Source organism: Muscardinus avellanarius, assembly GCF_963383645.1.
Source record: "Muscardinus avellanarius genome assembly, chromosome: 16".
NCBI lineage: Eukaryota > Metazoa > Chordata > Mammalia > Rodentia > Gliridae > Muscardinus > Muscardinus avellanarius.
The window spans coordinates 669,017-690,584 of record NC_137802.1 but is presented as its reverse complement, the minus strand read 5'-3'; the positions used below and the strand labels follow the sequence as shown (position 1 = coordinate 690,584).

Here is a 21,568-nt window from a genome sequence, read left to right as displayed (position 1 = left end):
TTGAACCTGTGTGATTCTCCTGTCTCAGCCTCCCAAGCGCGGGGATTACAAGTGTGTGCCACCATGCCCGGATTTATTCTTTATTTTGAAACAGGGTTTCACTGACTTGCAGAGGGCCTCACTAAGTAGCTGAGGCTGTTCTTGAACTGTGATCCTCCTGTCTCAGCCTCCCAAATGCTGGGATTACAAGCCTGTGCTGCCATGCCCAGCTTTTTTTTTTTTTTTTTTTTTTTTTTTTTTTGTGGTACTGGGGTTCCTGGAAACCCTTCTACCTCCAGGCTACACTCCCAGACCCATTTTATACTTTTTTGTTTGGAAACAGGGTCTATTAAGCCAGAGCGGCTGGCTGAGAACCTGTAAGATCCTCGTGTCTCTGCCTCCCTAGCGCGGGGATTACAAAGTGCGCCACCAGGCCAGGCAACTTACTCTATTTCTAACCTACAATCTCTATACCTATTTTACTATAACACCTATTAAATTGTTTACTAAGCAAATTCTTTTGTGCTTTAGTGAGCAGGCACTGAGGAGGTCCCTGCCTACCCAGCCTCACTATGAAAGCTATTTTTGTGCTAAAACCCATTTTTCCTAACTCCTCTCCATTCTCCATCTCGGGCCCTTCCGTAAGTGGGTGTGGGGCTGTATTGCTAAGCTCTGGCCCCATAGTGGCAGCCATGGCGCTCTTTGATCATATAAGCTAGCCCTCTTACGTCTGCAGGTATCACATCAGGCTTTTCCTCAAAAGATTCCGTGTCTCTAAACAACTGTAATTGTTTCAGTTTCTATTAGCCAGATTCTTACTCTTTGGGACTTTATAAATTTCTGAGCAATTCCCAGGTTTCTGAAAACCCTTTTTCCTGTGACATCTTTATATGTAAAAAACAGCATGTCTCACTGAGACCACCAAGATCATTGGCTTGATTCATGACCCAATTACAACCCAGAATACAGCCGGGCGTGGTGGGCACGCTGGTCATCCCAGGATTCAGGCGGAGAGAGGAGGACGGTGGTTTGCAGCCAGCCTCACCTACAGAGCGAGGCCCTTCGCAATTCAGTGAGACCGTTTCAAAAATGAAAAGGACTAAAAATTAGGGCTGGGGTGTAGCTCAGAGGTACAATGCCCCTGGGTTCTGTCCCCAGTATAGCAAAAAACAAAAAACAGAATACAAAATGGTCAATGTGAGCAGTCATCCTCCTGCCTGGCCAGGGTCCTCCTCTTGCTGGGACCTTGTCAAACAGCTCGAGGGGCCCGGGCCTCGCCAGTCTGTCCATCCATCCAGCGCCCACATGTGTACCCCGCACCGCCACGTGCATGCAAGCCCCTCCTCACATCCCCGCACCCTACACTGTTTCCGCTCTACGCGCTGCGTCGCGCAGTAGGAACAAAACACGGCCCTGCTCTGGAATCATGGGTGGTGGATGGATGTGCCGCTGCAGCTGGCTACTTTGTTGGTTAATTTGATGGTGCCGGGGATGGTACCCAGCGGCATTCTACCTCTGAGCTACATCCCTGGCCCTATTTTACTGTGAAACCGGGTGTCGCTAAGTGGCTGAGGTTGGCCTCGAACTTGCGATCCTCCCGTCTCAGGCTTTGCAGTGCTGGATTCCAGGCAGGTGCCACTCTTACAGAGTCCCCCATGTCGCAGTACCGTTCCCTGAGAGCCCAGGCCCCCAGGGACGTGCGCTTGTGGATGGCAAACCTTGCCCAAGCCACCGGTGGAGCTGAGCTCGCAGGACAAGGCCGCCTTGCTGTGCTGTGGGCGGGCGGCTGGCCGGGAGGGGGGTGAGCCCGGGCCCTGGAGCCCAGGGAGCGCGCCATGGGCCGGGTCTCCTCTCAGGGACGCTTCTACTACTTGAGCCATCCTCTCAACCTCACCCCGGGGCTGGAGTTCAACTACAGCGGCACCCTCAACATCCTCCTCACCCCGTACCAGAAGGGCTTCCTGATCCTTTGGAATGAGAACACCCTCCTGGTGTCCCCCAACTCGGGTGAGTGGCCCTCCTGCAGGCGGCCCTGCTGCCTTCAGGCCTCATTCTCGTTGGGGTGAGGGCTGGGCGTGGTGGCGGCACGAGGCACCCGCGTGGAGACCACCATTGTCTAGGAGCGGTTCGCCTCCCCGCAGAGCAGAGGGGCGCTCGGGCAGAGCGTGCAGCCCAGCGCCCGCGCCAGGCTTCTGCGGCACCCCATCTTGCCAGGGTATGCAGAGGAGCCGAGCCGGGGCTGGGGCCACACTCGGCACCCGGTGCTTGGGAGGACCGCAGGCTCGAGGACAGCCTTGGCAATGTAGCGAGACTCTCCATAACCCAGTGAGACCGTTTCAAAGCTAATTTTTCTGTGTGTGTGGTACTGGGGCTGGAACCCAGGGGCATTCCACCTCCGAGCTGCACCCCCAGCCCTATTTTTTTTTTTTTTTTTGGTGGTACTGGGGGTGGAACCCAGAGGCTTTCTACCTCCGGGCTATACTCCCAGACCTATTTTATATTTTATTTGGAAACAGGGTCTCACTAAGTTGCTGAGAGCCTCACTAAGTAGCTGAGGCTGGCTTTGAACCCGTGCGATCCTCCTGTCTCAGCTTCCCCAGCGCGGGGATTACAAGCATGCACCACCACACCCAGCTTCCCCAGCCCTATTTTTTATCCTTTATTTTGAAACAGGGTCTCACTGCATTGCAAAGGGCCTTACTAAGTAGTTGAAGCTGTCCGTGAACTGCGATCCTCCTGTCACTGGAATGCTGGGATTGCAAGCGTGCGCCACCACGCAGGACTCAAAGCTAAACTTTTTTTTTTTTTTTTTAAAGGCTGGTGAAGCTGGGTGTGGGGGCGCACGCTTGCAATCCCAGCGCTTGGAAGGCTGAGACAGGAGGATCGCACAGGTTCAAAGCCAGCCTCAGCTACTTAGTGACAACTTAGACCCTGTTTCCTAATAAAGTATAAAATAGGTCTGGGAGTATAGCCTGGAGGTAGAAAAGCCCCTGGGTTCCACCCCCAGCACCACCAAATAAATAAATAAAGGCTGATGTTGTAGCTCAAAAAAGAAAAAAAGAAAAGAGGAACAGAAAGCCAGGTACAGCAGTGGCCCACACCTGTCATTCCCAGAATTTGAGAGGCTCAGACAGGAGGATGGCAGGTTTGAGGCAAGCCTCAGCAACTAGTGAGAACTTGTTTCAAAAAAGTCAGGCATGGTGGCGCACGCTTGCAATCCCAGCATTAGAGAGGATGGGACTGGAGGATCACACAGGTTCAAAGCCAGCTCAGCTACTTAGTGAGGCTCTCAGCAACTTAGTGAGACCCTGTTTCCAAATAAAATATACAAAATAGGGCTGGGAGTGTAGCCCAGCGGTAGAAAGCTCCTGGGTTCTATCCCCAGCACACACAGTCACACTCAGTGGAGTCCTGGAGCCGTGGCAGGGTGGCCCCGGCCTTGCTGCGGGACCCTGTGTCGTCGGAGGCGCCCGGGCCCTCACGAAACTCCTCTGTCTCCTCCTAGGTCAGCTCATCAACCCGGTCCACGTGAGTCTTGGAAAACTGGCTGAGCACCATTCTATCTTGGAATCCAGGCTTACCATCCACACCATCTCTGCCAGTGCGTGACACACCTGCCAGGCACTTTCTAGGAACATCCATACCTGCTCGACAGCTGTTCAGCTGCCAGATGTAGCTGCGCCCCGCAAAAGCAAAGCCCTGATGAAGCAGTCGGCTCTGGGCCGGGTTCATGCTCCCACGCGGGGAGCTGGTTGCTTCACGGGGTCGCTGGGACGCAAGCCAAGCTGGGCGCGATCGCCTTTATCTACAGACCCTTTTTTTTTTTTTTTTTTTTTTTTGGGTGGGTCTGGGGATGGAACCCAGGGACATTTGACCTCTGAGCTACACCCGCCTTCTATTTTTTATTCTTTATTTTGAAACCGGGTCTCACTGAGTTGCAGAGGGCCTCACTAAGTAGCTGAGGCTGGCCTTGAACCTCGATCCTCCAGGTCTCAGCCTCCCAATGCTGGGATGACAAGCGTGCGCCACCACGCTCGGCTTATTCTTTATTTTGAAACAGGGTCTCACTGAGTTGCAGAGGGCCTCGCTAAGTAGCTGAGGCTGCCCGCGAACTGCTATCCTCATGACAAGCATGCGCCACCACGCCCAGGTACAGACCCTATTTTGCTGGGCATGATGGCGCAGGCTTGTAATCCTAGTACTTGGGAGGCTGAGACAGGAGGACAGGGCAGGTTCAAGGCTAGCCTCAGCAAGGAATGAGACTCTCCTCAACCTAGTGAAACCGAGATCCTGTTTCCAAATAAGAAATAAAACCAGTATGGGTGTGTAGCTTGGAGAGAGAATGCCTTTGGGTTCAATTCTCAGTACCATAAATACATAAATACTGTATTTTCAGCCAGGCACGGTGGCACACGCCTGTCATCCCAGTACATAGGAGGCAGAGATAGTAGGATTGCAAGTTTGGGGTCAGCCTCAGCAAATTAGCAAGACCTTGTTTCTTTTTTTTTTTTTTTTTTTTTTTTTTTTGGTGGTACTGGGGTTCCTGGAAGCCCTTCTACCTCCGGGCTACACTCCCAGACCTATTTTTTATTTTTTATTTATTTATTTGGAAACAGGGTGTCTTAAGCCAGCGCGGCTGACTACGAACCTCTGCGATCCTCCTGTCTCCGCCTCCAACGTGGGGATGACAAGCGTGGCCGCCATGCCCGGCCTGCAATACCTTGTTTCTAAATTTAAAATTAAGCTGGGCGTGGTGGCGCATGCTTGGAATACTCCATTCGGAGGCTGAGACAGGAGGATCTGGGTTTGAGACCAGCCTCAGCTACTACATAGCGAGGCCCATTGCGACTCACTGAGACCCTGTTTCAAAGAATAAAAATAGGGCTGGGGGTGTAACTCAGAGGTAGAATGCCGCTGGGTTCCATCCCCAGACCCGCAAAAATAAAGAATAAAAAATAGGGCTGGGGGTGTAGCTAGGAGGTAGAATGTCCCTGGGTTCCATCCCCCGCACCGCGCGCACGCACACACACTCACACACTCACTCTACCTGGGTGTGGTGGCACGCATTTGTAACCCCAGTACTTGGGAGACAGAGGATTGAGGACAGCCTGAGCAAGCAGACTCATCAACCGAAGGCGATTCTGTTTCCAAAGAAAACAATAAACCAGGGCTGGGACGTAGCTGGGAGGGAGATGGCCTCTGGGTTCCACTCCCAGCACCACAAAAAAAAAAAACAAACAGGGCTGCGCTTGTGTGTGTTGGGGAGGTAGCTCAGAAGCGGAACTTCCCTGGGTTTGACCCCCAGTACACAAAACAAGAAAAACATTTTTTTCTTGGTATATGGAGACAACCATCATTTCCAATTCTCGTCTGGTCTTTCTTAGATGCCAATGAGCTGGCAGTGTTAACACAGCAGGATATACTACTGTACGGAAGTCTGGAGATCCTGTCCAATATAGTGATCAAAGTAGGTACCAGTCGAGACGGCTGGCACCCACTTCCTAAACAATGAAGGCCGCGTTCCCCAGGGCCTGGGTGGCAGACGCCTGGCTCCATTTGGTTTATTGGTTTATTTTTATTTACTTTTTTGTGGTGTTGGAGATGGAACCCAGAGACATTCTACCTCCAAGCTATATCCCCAGACCGATTTGTTATTCTTTTCTTTTTTTTTTTACAGTACTGGACACAGAACCCAGGGACATTCTACCCCTGAGCTACACCCCCAACCCTATTTATTTATTTATTTTGAAGCAGGGTCTCACTGAGTTGCAGAGGGCCTCACTAAGTAGCTGAGGCTGGCCACGAACTGCGATCCGCCTGTCTCAGCCTCCCGAATGCTGGGATGACAAGCGTGCGTCACCACAACCGGATTTTCTATTTGTTTGTTTGTTTTTTCTTGGTACTGGGGTGGAACCCAGGGGCTTTCTACCTCCAGACTATACTCTCAGACCTATTTTATAGACCTATTTTATATAATATATATATATTTTTTTTGGGGGGGCAGGTCTGGGGATGGAACCCAGGGGCATTCTACCTCCGAGCTACACCCCCTGCCCTATTTTTTATTCTTTATTTTGAAACCGGATCTCACTGAGTTGCAGAGGGCCTCGCTAAGTAGCTGAGGCTGTCTGCAAACCGCGATCCTCCTGGGATGACAGGCAGGGACCACCACGCTGGGCTCCTGGGCGCCATTGCTCTCTGGCAGAGCCTGTGTCTGTCAGTGGGCGTCCTTCCTCCTCCTACTCTGAGGGCGAGGGCCAGGTTTCACACTTCAGTTAACCACCAAAGGATGAACAAAGCCAGAGGGTGGTGAACTCACCAAGTGAAATATAACTTTGCCTTTTTTTTTTCTTTTTTTTTTTTTTGGTGGTACTGGGGGTGGAACCCAGAGGCTTTCTACCTCCGGGCTAGACTTCCAGACCTTTTTTATATTATTTGGAAACAGGGTCTCACTAAGTTGCTGAGAGCCTCATTAAGCAGCCGAGGCTGGTTTCAAACCCGTGCGATCCTCCTGTCTCAGCCTCCCCAGCGCGGGGATGACAAGCGTGCGCCACCGCGCCCGGCTAACTTTGCCTTTTTCTTCCTGCTGGTGCGGAGGGGGCTACCTTACTTGTTCATTTAATTTAATTTTTGTGGTCCTGGGGATGGAAACCAGGGCCATTCCACCAAGCTACAAATCCAGGCCTATTTTCTATTCTTCATTTGGAAACAGGGCCTCACTAAGTAGCTGAGGCCGGCTGGAAACCAAGATCCTCCTGGCTCGGCCTCCCAAACGCTAGATGACAAGTATGCGCCACGCTGGGACTACCGTATTTAAATCTGAATCATACGCTAAGATGGAATCTCAGCCAGGCGTGGTGGCACATGCCTGTCATCCCAGGACGTGGGCGGCTGGAAAAGGAGGATCGCAGGTTCGAGGCCAGCCTCAGCAAATAGTGAGACTCACATCAACCTAGTGAGACCATGTTTCCAAATTAAATAGGTTGTGACACACACCTGCCATCTCAGTATTAGAGGCTAGCTGCAGCAACTCAGGCTCTCAACAACTTAGACCCTGTTTCTGAATAAAACATAAAACAGGCTGGGCATGTAGCCCAGAAGTAGAAGGCCCCTCGGTTCCAACCCCTAGTACCACAAAAATAAATAAATATAAATAAATAATAAAAACATAGAGCCAGGTGGAACTTGGGTGTGGAATGTCCCAAGTTCTATCCCCAGTACCACGAAAATAAAATAGGGCTGGGGGGCGTGGCTTGAAGTTAGAATGCCCCACCCAGCACCACACACACACACACACACACACACACACACACACACACACACGAACCTTAGAAAAAGAATGCTTGGATCTCAGAGCCTGTCTTCACTCTAGCTTCCAGAGCAGCCCTTCTGGTCCCCGAACGTGGCCATAATGTTCCTGCGGACAGGGATGGTCGAGGTCCTCAGCCCACTTCCAGATGCGAGCTTTCCCACTTTCGATTTTGAGAAGTGTCTCCTGAACATCCAGGCGATTCTCATGAACCCTAATCTTCATGTCGATAAGTGCAAAGTACATCCTTTTACCTGAAGGGGAGGGCTTCGCGGTCAATGTGCGTGCGCGTGTGGGTGTGCGGCGCTGGGGATGGACCTCAGGGGTCTTTTACCTTTGAGCTACATGTTTTATTATTATCTTTGCAGTACTGGGGATGGAGCCCAGGGACATTCTACCTCTGAGCTACGACCCCAAAGTTTTTTTTATGTTTTCTTTTTTTGAAACAGGGTCTCACTGAGTTACAGAGGGCCTCGCCAAGTAGCTGAGGCTGGCCTCAAACCGAGATCCTCCAGTCTCAGCCTCCCAAATGCTAGGATGACAAGCGCGCCCGCCACGCCTGGCTTCCCAGCCCTAGTTTATTTTGATTTTGAAGCAGAGTCCCGCCAGGTTGCTGAGCGTCCTGCTACATTGCTGCAGCTGGCCGCAAGCCTGCGACCTTCCTGGCTCAGCCTCCCAAGGCCTGGGATGATTGGTACGCGCTGCTGTTCCTGGCACACTTTTGTTTTGGGGAACAGGGGCTTGACTTCCCACTTGTCCGGGGTTGCCCACTTTTTTCCCCCCTGCGGTACTGCGGATGGAACCCAGGAGCACTGTACCTCCCAGCTACCCTCCCAGCCCTAGTTTTTATTCTTTTTTTTTTTTTTTATCTCGGTACAGGTGATGAAACCCAGGGGCATTCTACCTCTGAGCTATACCCTCTGCCCTATTTTTTAGTCCATTTTTTTTGTGTGTGTGCTTCTGGGGATGGAACCCAGAAGCATTCCACCTCTGAGTTATATCCCCTGCCCTATTTTTTATTCTTTATTTTGAAACAGGCTCTCACTGAGCTGCAGAGGGCCTCGCTAAGTAGCTAAGGCTGTCTGAGCCGCGATCCTGTCTCAGCCTCCCGAGTGCTGGGATCATGCGCGTGCGCCACCCGCCCAGGTTCTGGGTTGCCCACTTTTTATCTGTTTGTGCCTTCGATCCTTAGATAGAGTTTATGTACAGAGAATCAAGCAAGAACATATATACCATCGACATGAACAGCGAGCTTAACTTGTCAGCCATCCTGATTCCCCGGAAGGGCACGGCCCCCATTCCTCTGGTGAGTGTGCTCGTGCCTCGCCATCCTCCGCCTCCGGCCTTCCCCGCTTGTGGGTGTGCTCCATCTGGGTCTGACAGTCTATCCAGAAGTATGCCTCTTTTTCTCCACCCTTATGGCCCGGGAAACCTCATGATTTCCTGTAGCTAAGAGCCAAGCAGCACCCCCAGCCCAGGGGCAGGTGCCGAGTCACGGTGGTGAGTGTTCTGGACTAAAACCCGAACATCAGCCGGGCGTGGGGCGCACGCTCGTCATCCCAGCATCTGGGAGGCTGAGATGGGAGGATCGCGGTTCGTGGCCAGCCTCAGCTACTTAGGCCCTCCGCAACTCAGTGAGACCCTGCTTCAAAATAAAGAATAAAAAATTGGGCAGGGGTTGTAGCTCGGAGGTCGAATGCCCCTGGGTTCCATCCCCAGACCCACAAAAACAAAAAAAAAAAAAGGCGGGGTGGAGCAGGGCTGGGCTTGAGCCTGAGGCTGGTGCGCAGGGGCTGGCTTCCTGAAGGTGTGGGGGCTGAGCTGGCTGTCGGTCACCGCAGGTGATGGTGAGCAACCCGTACTCCCTGGGCATGCAGGCCTCCATGTACGAGTTGGAGCACACCTTGGATGGAAACACCAAGTTCAAACTGGTGAGCCCTGCCCCAGCCCCACCGCGCGTGCGCGGCCTCGCCAGTCCCCAGGTGCCTGGACGCACTGCCCGGTTTCAACAGGACCTGGCAAGGTGCAAGATGGCTGCCAGAGGTCCCAGGCTGGTCTGTGTCGTGCCAGTTCTAAATCCTGCGTGGCGGCATACACCTGTCATCCATTACTTAGGAGGCCGAGATGGGAGGATCGCGGGTTCAGGGCCAGCCTCTGCAACTTAGACCCTCAGCAAGTTAGTAAGGCCATTTCAAAATTAAAAAAAATTTAGGGCTGGGCATGGTGGTGCATACCTGTCATCCCAGTGCTTGGGAGGCTGAGACAGGAGGATCGCAGGTTTGAGGCCAGCCTCAACAAATTAGTGAGGCCCTCAGCAACTTAGCAAGACCCCTTTCAAAATGAAAATAAAAAAAAGGGGTAGGGTTGAAGTCAGGCATGGTGGCGCACGCTTGTCATCCCAGCATTGGGGAGGCTGAGACAGGATCGTGGCTCATGGCCAGCCTGAGCTACTTAGCGAGGCCCTTTGCAACTCAGTGAGACCCTGTTTCAAAATAAAGACTAAAAAATAGGGCTGCGGTGTAGCTGGGAGGTGGAGTGCCCTGGGTCCATCCCAGTACCAATAAGAAACAGAAATAAGAGGGGACAGGAAGCCCGCCTTGCTGGGCCCAGGACACGTGCGCCAGGGACCCCGCGAGCTTCCAGGAGCTCCGCGGAGTGAAGTGAGGCCGTGCCGGCCGGCCGGGAGGCCCCAGGCCCTCACCTGCGCCTGGCGGCGCCCTCTGCTCGCCAGGACATCCACCTCAAGCAGCAGCAGCACTGGGGCAGGACCAGCCCCAACTTCACCTCCCGGTGAGTGCGCGCCGCACGGGCACGGGCGGGCGGGACACAGAGACAGAGCTTCACGGGTTCAGCCAGCCTCACTCACTCAGACCCTGTCTCAGAATAAGGACTAAAAAAGTGCTCGTCACCCCAGCACTCGGGAGGCTGAGACCAGAGTATCCTGGTTCGAGGCCAGCCTCAGCTACTTAGTGAGGCCTCTGCAACTCAGTGAGACCCGGTTTCCAAATAAAGAGTAAAAAATAGGGCTGGGGTGCAGCATGGAAGTCCTGGGTTCCATCCCCAGACCCACAAAATAAATAAATAAATAAATAATAGGGCTGGGGTGTGGCGAGGAGGTAGAACACTGCTGGGTTCCACCACCAGTACCACAAATAAGTAAGTAAATAATAAGTTAAAAAATAAAAAGGGCAGGGGTGTAGCTTGCAGTTAGAATACTCCTGGGTTTGATCCTCAGTGCCAAAAATACTGAAACCAACTCTGGCGCGGTGGCGCACGCTCGTCATCCCAGCCTTCGGGAGGCTGAGACCGGAGGATCGCGGTTCACAGACAGCCTCAGCTACTTACTGAGGCCCTCCGCAACTCAGTGAGACCCAGGTTCAAAATAAAGAATAAGAAATAGGGCAGGGGGTGTAGCTTAGAGGTCAAATGCCCCTGGGTTCCATCCCCACATCTACACACACACACACACAAAATACTGAAACCAATTAAACAAGGAAACCCCCGTCTGTGTGGTAAGGAGGGTGCTCTGGATCCCCGCCCGGAGGGATCGCTTTGCTTCAGGCCCCGCCTGCTCGTGCCCATCACTGTCCCTGGGCCTCGGTCCACTGCGGCCGCTGTGTGCAGACCCACAAAGCTGGCGACGAGGGTGGGAGCCCCGGGGCAAGGGCGGCCGGCATCCAGGGCGGGCAGGCGGATGGAGGGGCGGACAACGGAGGGATGAATGGTTGGATGAATGGATCAGCGAAAGTCTGAGTAGTTCAGCCGGTGGGTGGATGGACAGACGGATGTACATGGACAAAGAGATGTCTGGCTGGTAGGATGATTCGTGACGTAGCAGGTGGGTGGACGAGTGCATGCATACGTGGGTGCATGCGCAGAAGGATGGCGGACGGATAGATGGCTGGCTGGCCAGCCGGGTGACGGAGCAGCCGGTGGGTGGATGGGTGGGGAGACGCGTGAAAGGACGGACGATGGCTGGACGGGTGAGCCGCGGAGAAGTAAGTGGTAGAGAGGTGCGTGGTGGGCGGGTGGGTGTATGGACGGAAGCTGGGTGAGCGGGTGGGCGGTGGGTGAGCAGAGGGTAGGTCACTGGCTGAGTGGCTGAGCGGGTGAGCAGTGAGTGGCCGAGCTGTGGAGTGGGTGGCTGGCTGGCTGGCTGGATGGTCCAGTGGACTCGCTGCGTGAGTGGTCAGACGTGGTTAGCTGGATGGGTGGGTGGTCGGGTGGAGAGAGGGCTGGATGAGCCCGTGGACAGGGTGTGTGTGTGTGTGTGTGTGTGGTGAGATGTCTGGCTGGCTGAATGGATGAGTGGATAAATGACGGGTGGGTGGGTGGGTGGGTGATAGGTGGGTAGTGAGATTGATGGAGGGACAGAGGGTCAGGTGGCCAGCTGGCTGGAGGCAAGGTGGATGACTGGCGGTTCTCGCTGACGGCGTGGGCTCCCTTGCCTTGCAGAATAGAGCGGCCCACCATGTCCACCCTGACTGTGGACATAGCCAACAAGGAGATCTCCTGCGTGGACATGGAGCCACTGGTAGGTTCCAAACCGTTGCTGAGCCACATTCTCCATGGCGAGTGTGAACCGCAGAAGCGAGCTTTCTTGCTTGCTGGCCGAGCTCTTGTCCAGGATCCAGAAATAGAGGCGGAGCCGGGCGTGGTGGCGCACGCTTGTCATCCCAGCATTGGGAGGCTGAGACCCTCGCAGACAGCCTCAGCTACTTAGTGAGGCCCTGTTTCAAAATACAGAATAATAAACAGGGCAGAGGGTGTAGCTTGGAGGTCAGATGGCCCTGGGTTCCATCCCCAGACCTGCAAAAAAAAAAAAAAAAAAAAGAGAGTTCCTAGAAGCCAGGGTCCTCGCCATCACCCAGGAAGCTTCTCGTCCCTTCCTGGACATGCCCAGAACCTGGCCAGCTCAGATCACACATGTCTGGACTTCCAGAAGACTGGAAAACAGCACGGCTCCACTCAGGAAAGGCGCGCACAGGTTGATAACCACATCTCCAGTGAACACAGGCGGAAGAACCCACGGCCAGAGCAGAGCTGGCTCCACACCACGTGGCACGCCCGTGCACTGGAATAGCACACAGCCATGAAGAGGAGTGGGGCTGTGGCGCCCCATACTTGGATGGACCCAGGCAACCTCAGGCCGAGGGAGAGGGGCAGGCACAGCGGGCCATATGTCATTCCACTCACAGGAAACGTCCAGCAAGAGCCGGGCCGCAGCCCACGCCTGTGGGCCAGGATCCAGGTTCATGGGCAGCTTCGGCAAGGATCCTCCTGTCTCGGCCTCCCAAGTACTGGGGTTACACAAACATGTGCCACACACATGCCATGCACATAGGTGGACGGATGGATCGATGGGCAGGTGGGTGGGGGGATGGCTGCCATGTTTACCTTTTGTGTGTGTGTGTGTGGTACTGGGAATGGAACCCAGGGACATTCTACCTCCAAGCTACACCCCCAGCCCTTTTTGTTTTATTTTTTCAGATCTGGGGATGGAACCCAGGGGCATTCTACCTCCGAGCTGCACCCCCAGCCTTGATTTTTATTCTTTTTTTTTTTTTTGGTGGTACTGGGGTTCCTGGAAGCCCTTCTACCTCCGGGCTACACTCCCAGACCTATTCTATATTTTTATTTGGAAACAGGGTCTCCTAAGCCAGCGCGCACAGCTGGCTTCGAACCTGCGCGATCCTCCCGTCTCCGCCCCCCAAGCGCGGGGATGACAAGCGTGCGCCATGCCCGGCGTCCTATGCCTTTTAGACTCCTCCTCCTCGAGTAGGTTTGAGGGTCCAGACACCCCCTTTGCGTTGAGCAAGCCTTCCAGGCATACCCCAGCTCTCTCTGTGTGTCGTCTCAGGCTTGGCTCCTGCCTGTGGGGACCGACTTGGGGATCAGCTGGGCGCCAGCGGCCAGGGCGGCTGCCTGCGGGGCACCTTGCCCGGCCCAGCCTCCAGCGGGGTGAGTGTGCGGAGCCCCGGCCGCGGACCCGTCCACGTCCTTCTGTGCTCTCCACAGACGGTGTTCATCTCAGTGGGCTGCGACCAGGAAAAGAGGATCCTTGTGGAGAAGTAAGCAGGCCGCCCCGAGGGCGAGGGCGGGCGTGGCTGCAGGCGGCAGGCATCCGAGTTGGGTGGCAGTGGGTAATTCTGTCTGCTTTTCACTATGTCTTTTTTTTTTTTTTTATGGTACTGGGGAATTGAAACCAGGGGCATTCTACCTCTGAGCTACACCCCCAGCCTGATTTTATTTCTAATTTGGAAACGGGGCCTCACTAAATTGCTGAGGGCCTTGCTAAGTTCTGGAGACTGGCTTCGAACCTGCGATCCTCCTGTCTCAGCTTCCCAAGTACTGAGATTACAAGCATGTGCTACCATTTCTGGCCTTTAAAGCAGTTTTTCCTGCTGGGCATGGTGGTGCACAACTGTAATCCCAATAGTTGGGGGGCTGAGACCCGAGGATCATGGTTTGTGGCCAGTCCCAGCTCTTAGTGAGGCCCTCCGCAACTTAGTGAGACCTTGTTTCAAAATAAAGAATAAAAACTAGGGCTGGGGGTACGGCTTGGAGGTAGAATGTCCCAGGGTTTGTTCCCCAATTCTGCAAAAAAAAATGTTTTTTACTAAAAAGATAAGGCAAGAGCCGGGCATGGTAGGCGCCCTCGTCATCCCAGCACTCGGGAGGCTGAGACAGGAGGATCGCGGTTCCCTGCCAGCCTCAGCTACTACTGAGGCCCTCGGCTACTCAGTGAGGCCCCGTTTCAAAATAAAGAATAAGAAATAGGGCTGGGGTGTAGCTGGAAGGTAGAATGCCCCTGGGTTCCATCCCTAGACCCGCAAAAATAAATAAATAGATAGATAGATAGATAGATAGATAGATGGATGGATAAAAAGATGAGGCGGCATGCGTCTGCCCGCAGCCCACCCGGGCCCCGCCGCTGCCCAGGCTGGGCTGGGGTCTCGGGCTGCCCTGCCCCCTTCCTCCATGTCTTCTCACCGTCCATCTCTTGCTCACAGAAAAACCACGGCCTGCTCCATGGGCATCCTGGACCCGGTGCTGCTCCAGAAGAACTATACCTACACCCTCCACAAGTGAGCCAAGCCCCCGGCCGCTCCAGCCTGCCCCGCCAGCGCGGGCCTGGCATGGGGCATCCACACGGGGTGCAGGCCAGGGACAGTGACGCGGCCGGCTCTGCCACGCATCAAAACAGGCCTCGCTGAGTTGCTGAGGCTGGCCTTGAACCTGGGCTCCTCCCGTCTCAGCCTCCCGAGTACTGGGATGAGGAGCCTGGGCCACCACATCCCACTTGCTGGAACCCGTTTTTAACTAAGAAACAGGAAGGGCTGGGGTGTGTAGCTGGCAGGGGAGAACGCCCCTGGGCCCATCGCCCCAGGCACAGGGCACCAGCATCCACGTGGAGCCCAGCCTTGGGGAGCTGAGACAGGGATGGCAGGTTGAGAGGCACAGGAGAACTCAGGCTTGAGTGCTCAGCCCAGTCCAGCCACGCCGGGCGTGGTGGGCACGCGTGTCATCTCCGCGCTTGGAGGCTGAGATGGGAGGATCGCACAGGTTCGAAGCCAGCCTCAGCTACTTAGTGAGGCTCTCAGCAACTCAGTGAGACCCTGTTTCCAAATAAAGTATAAAATGGGTCTGGGAGTATAGCCCTGAGGTAGAAAGCCCCTGGGTTCCACCCCAGTACCAAAACAAACAAACAAAAAAAAATGAATAAAAAATCAGTCTGTGGGGGGTAGCTCGGAGGTAGAATGGCCCTGGGTTCCATCTCCAGTACTGCAAAAATTTAAAAAATAAATAAAAATAACAAATAACAACACCTTCACAGAAGTGCCCAGAACCCTGTTTCACAAGTGCCTGGGACTGTGGTCCGGCCCCGTAGACCTGTAAAGTGAACCACCGTCGGGCCTGGCTGAGCCCCCTGAGGCCCCCCAACAGCCGCCGTGGGCTGGAAGCCATGCCTTTGGGAGAGGGTGCGGTGGCCGCCGCCGTCCCCACCGCACGCCTGCTCTCTCCCAGGGGCACCTACGACCCGACATTCCAGGGCATCCCGGCCACCAAGGAGCGGATAGTGTCTTACCCTTACAAGTACCTGGGCTGCCCGCTCCTGGTCTACTACGACACGCCCTGGAAGCCGGTGATTGAGCTGTGAGTCTGCGGCCCTGGCTGCCTCCCTCCCGCCCAGCCCCTGCCCGGCCCAGCGAGCCTTCCCCAAGGCCCACTTCTTCTCTGTGTTTTTCTTGTTTGGAGCCAGGCTCTCACTGGATCGCTGAGGCTGGCCTCCACCCCGCGAGCCTCCTGCCTCAGCCTCCCAGACACTGGGCTACAGGTGCGCACACCACACTGGCTCCTTTCATCTCCATTAGCCTTATTTATTTATTTATTTATTTTTTTTTTTTTTGGTGGTCCTGGGGTTCCTGGAAGCCCTTCTACCTCCGGGCTACACTCCCAGACCTATTTTATTTTTGGAAACAGGGTCTCTTAAGTCAGCGCGGCTGGCTTCGAACCTGCGCGATCCTCCTGTCTCTGCCTCCCAAGCGCGGGGATGACAAGCGTGCCCACCACGCCCGGCTAGCCTTATTTATTTATTTATTTTGCGGGTCTGGGGATGGAACCCAGGGGCATCTGACCTCTAAGCTACACCCCCTGCCCTATATTTTTATTCTTTGTTTTGAAACAGGGTCTCACTGAGTTGCAGAGGCCTCACTAAGTAGCTGAGGCTGGCCGCGAACCGCGATCCTCCTGCCTCAGCCTCCGGAGCGCTGGGGTGCTGATTGTGCCCACTGCGCCCGGGCCCACAGTGAATCTTGCAACTCTTTCTCTTCCTGTGGATTCTCCCATCATCCCAGTGGCCCCATTCACACTCCTACCAGGTGCAATGCTTGTGGTTTATGGGTTTTGAAGGATGAATAGGAGTTTGTCCAATAGCCATGATATTGAAGGCAAATCCAGACCAGAAGTATCCAGAGGACAGCAGCTGGCCCTCGCAGCCATGACTGTTTGGCAACGCACCCGTAGGCAGTGAGATCAGAGGCTTGTATTTCGACAAATAGTCATTCTTTTTTTTTTTTTTTTTTGGTGGTACTGGGGTTCCTGGAAGCCCTTCTTCCTCCGGGCTACACTCCCAGACCTATTTTATATTTTTATTTAGAAACACGCGGCTGGCTTCGAACCTGCGCGATCCTCCTGTCTCCGCCTCCCAAGCGCGGGGATGACAAGCGTGCGCCACTACGCCCGGTTCGACAAATAGTCATTCAAAAAATACTAAGTGCCTCCTGCCCGGCAGCAAGAGGCTAGACCCCGTGGGTGTCCAGGGGCTCCCTGTGGAGCCCGCGGCCCACGTCAAGTTGCAGAGAAAGCCCAGCAGGGCAGTGGTCCGCGTGCCGCAGAGGGCTGGGGTGTGGGAGGCCTCTGAGGTGAGCGCCAGGGCGGGCGCAGGACACAGGCACACTCACCTCACACACAGGCACACTCACCTCGCCGAGGGCACTAGAGCTTTCCAGCCAGACAGGAGCTCCGTGAGCCAGCGCTCCAGGGGGCCAGAGGCCAAGGCTGGAGGCTGGAGGGCCCAGGCCAGCCTCCGCAGCGCTTAACAGTATGAGACAAAAGGGAGGAGCGTGGCGGCGCAGCCTGTGACCCAGGACTTGAGCGGCTGAGACAGGAGGATCGCAGGTTTGTAGACAGCCTCAGCCATTCAGTGAGGCCTTGGCAACTCGGTGAGACCCTGCTTCAAAATAAAAAAATAGCCGGGCGTGGTGGCGCACACTTGTCATCCCCCTGCTTGGGTTGAAGCCAGTCATGCTGGCTTAAGAGAACCTGTTTTCAAATAAAAAAATATAAAATAGGTCTGGGAGTGTAGCCTGGAGGTAGAAGGGTTTCCAGGAACCCCAATTATCACCAAATAAATAAGTAAAATAAAGAATAAAAAATAGGGACGGCGGTGTAGCTCAGAGGTAGAATACCCCTGGGTTCCATCCCTAGTACTAAAAAAAAAAAAGAAAAATGGGACTAGGGCCATAGTTGGCTGGTGGCACGTGCCTGGAATCCCAGCGACTCCCGAGGCTGGGGCGGGGGGCCAGCGAGGGCGGCTCAGAGACCCCGGCTCTGTATCAAACAGTGCAGGGCGCTGGGGCCTGGCTCCGCGCAGCGGGGCGGGCTGGCTGGCGGGCAGCAGCGGGGCCGCGGCCAAGGGCCAGCAAGGCTCCAGGCCCGCCCCAGCCTGCCCGGCCGCTCCGCCCTTTCTCGTGCTGCCCTTTGAGAGGCGGCCCGAGCCCCGGCCGCCCCTGTCTTGGGGCGCCCTGCAGCCGAGCCCACGCCGTCTCAGGTGGCGAGGACAGGAGTTCCAGGAGTTGGTGGACGCAGAGTTCGTGCTCCAGGAGATGAACGGGCTCTTCACCTACTCCTATTCCATGACGGCCCGCGAGGCGGGGTGCATCCGGCAGCCGCAGAACTGGAGCACCATCATGCAGTTTGAGGACGCCGAAATCTTCAACTGGAACCGACAGGTAACCCTGACCCGCTGGCCTTCTCCAAAGGAGCTCAAGTGCAGCTGGCGGGCGGCAGGGCGGCACCCGGCACCCCGGCGCCAGGGAGGCGAGACAGGAGGACCACCTGTGCAGGCCACCCAGCCTCCTCAGTGGGGACACTCTCAGCAACCCAGTAAGACACTGTAAAAAAACAAGCCCGGCCGGCGTGGTGGGCGCGCTCCTCATCCCGGCACTGGGAGGCCGGGACAGGAGGAGCGCGGTTCACGGCCAGCCTCAGCTACTTAGGTCCTTCACAACTCAGTGAGACCCTGTTTCAAAATAAAGAATAAAAGCCGGGCGTGGTGGCGCATACTTGTCATCCCCGCGCTTGGGAGGCGGAGACAGGAGGACGGCGCAGGTTGGAAGCCAGCCGCGGGTGCTGGCTTAGGAGACCCTGTTTCCAAATAAAAATGGTCTGGGAGTGTAGCCCGGAGGTAGAAGGGTTCCATCCCCAGTACCACCAAAAAATACATACATACATACATCATAAATAAATAAATAAATAGGGCTGGGGGTGGAGGATCTGGGTGATGTTGTTCAGAGGTAGCTGCCCCTGGTGGGCTCAGTTCCCATTAAAAAGAGGAAGCCAAGTGTGGTGGTGCACGCTTATCCTGAGACCCCGTTTCAAAATAGATATAAAATAGGGCTGGGGCTAGCCGGGCGTGGTGGCGCATGTTTGTAATCCCAGCAGTCGAGAGGCTAAGACAGGAGGAGCGCGGTTCGCGGCCAGCCTCAGCTACTTAGTGAGGCCTCTGCAACTCAGTGAGACCCTGTTTCAAAATACAGAATGAAAAATTGGGCTGTTCATGTAGCTCGGAGGTCGAATGCCCCTGGGTTCAACCCCCAGAACACACACACACACACACACACACACACACACACACACACACTGAGCTGGGGCGGTGGGGCACACTTGTAACCCAGTACCTGAGAGGCTGAGACAGGAGGATGGCAGGTTTGAGGCCAGCCTCAGCAATTCAGTGAGACCCTGTTTCAAAATGAAGAATAAGAAATAGGGCCGGAGGTGGAGCACAGAGGTGAGCGCCCTCGGTTCCACCTCAGTAGTCTCTCCCCACAACTGTCCTATCCAAATAAGGTCGGTGGTGGTGCTGGTGCTGGTGCTGGACATTGAACCCAGGGGCATCCTACCTTCTGGCTATATCCCAGCCCTATTTATTTATTTATTTATTTTGGTGGTGGTACTGGGGTTCCTGGAAGCCCTTCTAACTCCGGGCTACACGCCCAGATGCCTATTTTTTATATTTTTATTTGGAAACAGGGTCTCTTAAGCCAACACGGCTGGCTTCAAACCAGCGCGATCCTCCTGTCTCCGCCCCCCAGGCCCGGGGATTACAAGCGTGCGCCACCATGCCCGACACCCCAGCCCTATTTTTATTCTTTATTTTGAAACAGGCTCTTGATGAGTTTTGAAGGGCTCACTAAGTAGCTGAGGCCGTGTACCAACCAGGATCCTCCTGTCTCAGCCTCCCAAGTACTGGGTTACAGGCGTGGGCCACACCCGGCTTTGTAGTGATTTTTTTTTTTTTTTTTTTTGGTACTGGGGGGATGGAACACAGGGGCATTCTATCTCCGAGCTACACCCCGAGCCCTATTTTTTAGTCTTTTTTACCTTTTGTGTGTGTGTGGTACCGGGGGTGGAACCCAGGGGCCCAGGGGCTTTTCTACCTCCGGGCTATACTCCCAGACCTATTTTATACTTTATTTGGAAACAGGGTCTCACTAAGTTGCTGAGAGCCTCACTAAGTAGCTGAGGCTGGCTTCAAACTTTTGCGATCCTCCTGTCTCAGCCTCCCAAGCGCGGGGATTACTAGTGTGCGCCACCACGCCCGGCATCTTTTTTACTTTTGAAACAGTCTCACTGAGTTGCGAAGGGCTTCACTAAGTAGCTGAGGCCGTCCTTGAACTGCGAACTGCGATCCTGTGGTCTCTGCCTCCCGAGTGCCGGGATGACAAGTGTGCGCCGCCGTATATAAGGCCATATTCTGAGGTCCTGGGTTCGGACTTAGCATACAGTTTGGAGGGCAGCCGCGGTGGCGACTCAGTCCGACCCGTGCTGTCCTGGCAGTGTCAGGATGAGGCCCACAGGCAGGTTGCTGGCCTCCAGCCTCCCAGGAAGGCCGAGTCCAAGGCCGCAGGGAAGGGGCAGGAGGGAGGGTGCAGGGGTCTGATGGGAGGCCGGCCAGGCCAGTGGTCACACCTCTGTTCCCACCCAGTACTACGTGAGCTGCCACGACCCCAACAACCCCAATCCTCTGGAGTGGCCAGACGTCGAGTACCAGATCCTAGGAGGTCCCACCAACAACGAGGTCATTTTTGACCAAAGGAACGGGATGTACATCTTCCTCCTCTCCATTGTGGACCCCAACTTCAGGTGAGCAGGCCGCCTCCCCTGCCACTGGCCACTGGCACAGCGCCACCCGCCCAGGACCCAGGCCAGCCTGGGCAGCTCACTGAGACCTCAGCAACTCAGTGCGACCCTGCTTCAAAATAAAGGTTAACAATAGGGCTAGAGGTAGAGCTCAAGAGGGAGAATGGCCCGGGCTCCATCCTCAGCACTGCAGGAGATGAGTAAATAAGTAGCGGGTGTGGTGGGCACGCTTGTCGTCCCCTCGGGAGGCCGAGGCAGGAGGGCCACAGGGTCGAGGCCAGCCTCAGCTACTTGGGTTCTCAGTAACTTAGTGAGACCCTGTTTCCAAATAAAGAAATAAAAATAGGGCTGGGGGGTACAGCCTGGAGGTAGAAGGCCCCTGGGCTCCACCCCCAGCACCACGAAGGAAGGAAGAGAAGGAGGGAGAGAGGGGCAGGAAGGCAGGTGGCCCCCGGGAAGAGAAGAGGGTTTTGCTTGCAGTGATTGTCTGAGCAATACAGTGTAGCAGCCATTGAGGGCCAGTGCCACTGAATGAGGTATTTTATTTTTTTTTGGGTGGGGGGAGAGTGGAACCCAGGGGCATTCGACCTCTGAGCTACACCCTCTGCCCTATATTTTATTCTTTATTTTTGAAACAGGGTCTCACTAAATTACGGAGGGCCTCACTAAGTAGCGGAGCCGTCCGCGAACCGCGATCCTCCCGTCTCAGCCTCCCGAGTGCTGAGGTGACGCGCGTGCGCCCGCGCCAGCTCGGTGTTGGGCAGACTGGAGCGGGGTGGCAGGTGCCCGGGTCAGGCCTCTGCCCTCCGAGAGCTGCTCCTGCCGCACCCCGGGCTGTGGCGAGGAGGCCCGTGCGCTCTGCCCAGGGCACTGGGCGCCGCTTGGCCTCCACCCACATCTTCCCGCGAGAGGGACAGCCCGCCCTCCCTGGAGAGACGGGCAGTGGGCGGCCCTGGGGACAGAGGCCGCGTGCCGGGGGCGCCCACCAGCCCTCCGCCTTGGCCAGCGCCTCTCCCGTGCCGCCCGCAGCTACTGCCAGCTGTACACGGTGTTCAGCGTGTACGTGCACGGCGCCTACCCGCTGCACGTCATCCCGGCGGAGCCCGCCATCCTGCTGCTGCTGCTCGCCATCCTGCTGACCGTGTGGCTTGCCTACGTCGTCCCCCGGAGGCTGTGCACCGAGGGCTGCTGCCAGCGCCTGCGCCAGAGGTGCCGGGCGCTGTGGCCCTGCTGCAAGGCCTAGCGCCTCAATAAAGCTGCTGCGCGTTCCGCCAGGCGCCATCCGGCACTTTTGGTTGCAAAACGGGCTTGCAACGCGGCTGGGGCTGGCCTCCAGCCAGTTGTCCTCCAGACTCA

At 55.4% G+C, this 21,568-nt stretch overlaps 1 protein-coding gene across 1 annotated transcript; it reads left to right on the top strand.

Moving 5' to 3' along the window:
• Window positions 1-1,814: 1,814 nt before the first annotated feature.
• Window positions 1,815-21,455, top strand: CATSPERD (cation channel sperm associated auxiliary subunit delta; the record flags this gene model as incomplete). Its single annotated transcript, XM_080713033.1, has 16 exons — window positions 1,815-1,986; window positions 3,485-3,580; window positions 5,364-5,446; window positions 7,352-7,528; window positions 8,481-8,594; window positions 9,130-9,219; window positions 10,020-10,078; window positions 11,744-11,822; window positions 12,487-12,523; window positions 13,149-13,249; window positions 13,307-13,359; window positions 14,302-14,376; window positions 15,317-15,445; window positions 17,622-17,802; window positions 20,058-20,215; window positions 21,242-21,455. 16 exons carry the CDS (start codon window positions 1,815-1,817, stop codon window positions 21,453-21,455), a joined length of 1,818 nt encoding a protein of 605 aa, XP_080569159.1.
• Window positions 21,456-21,568: the final 113 nt, after the last annotated feature.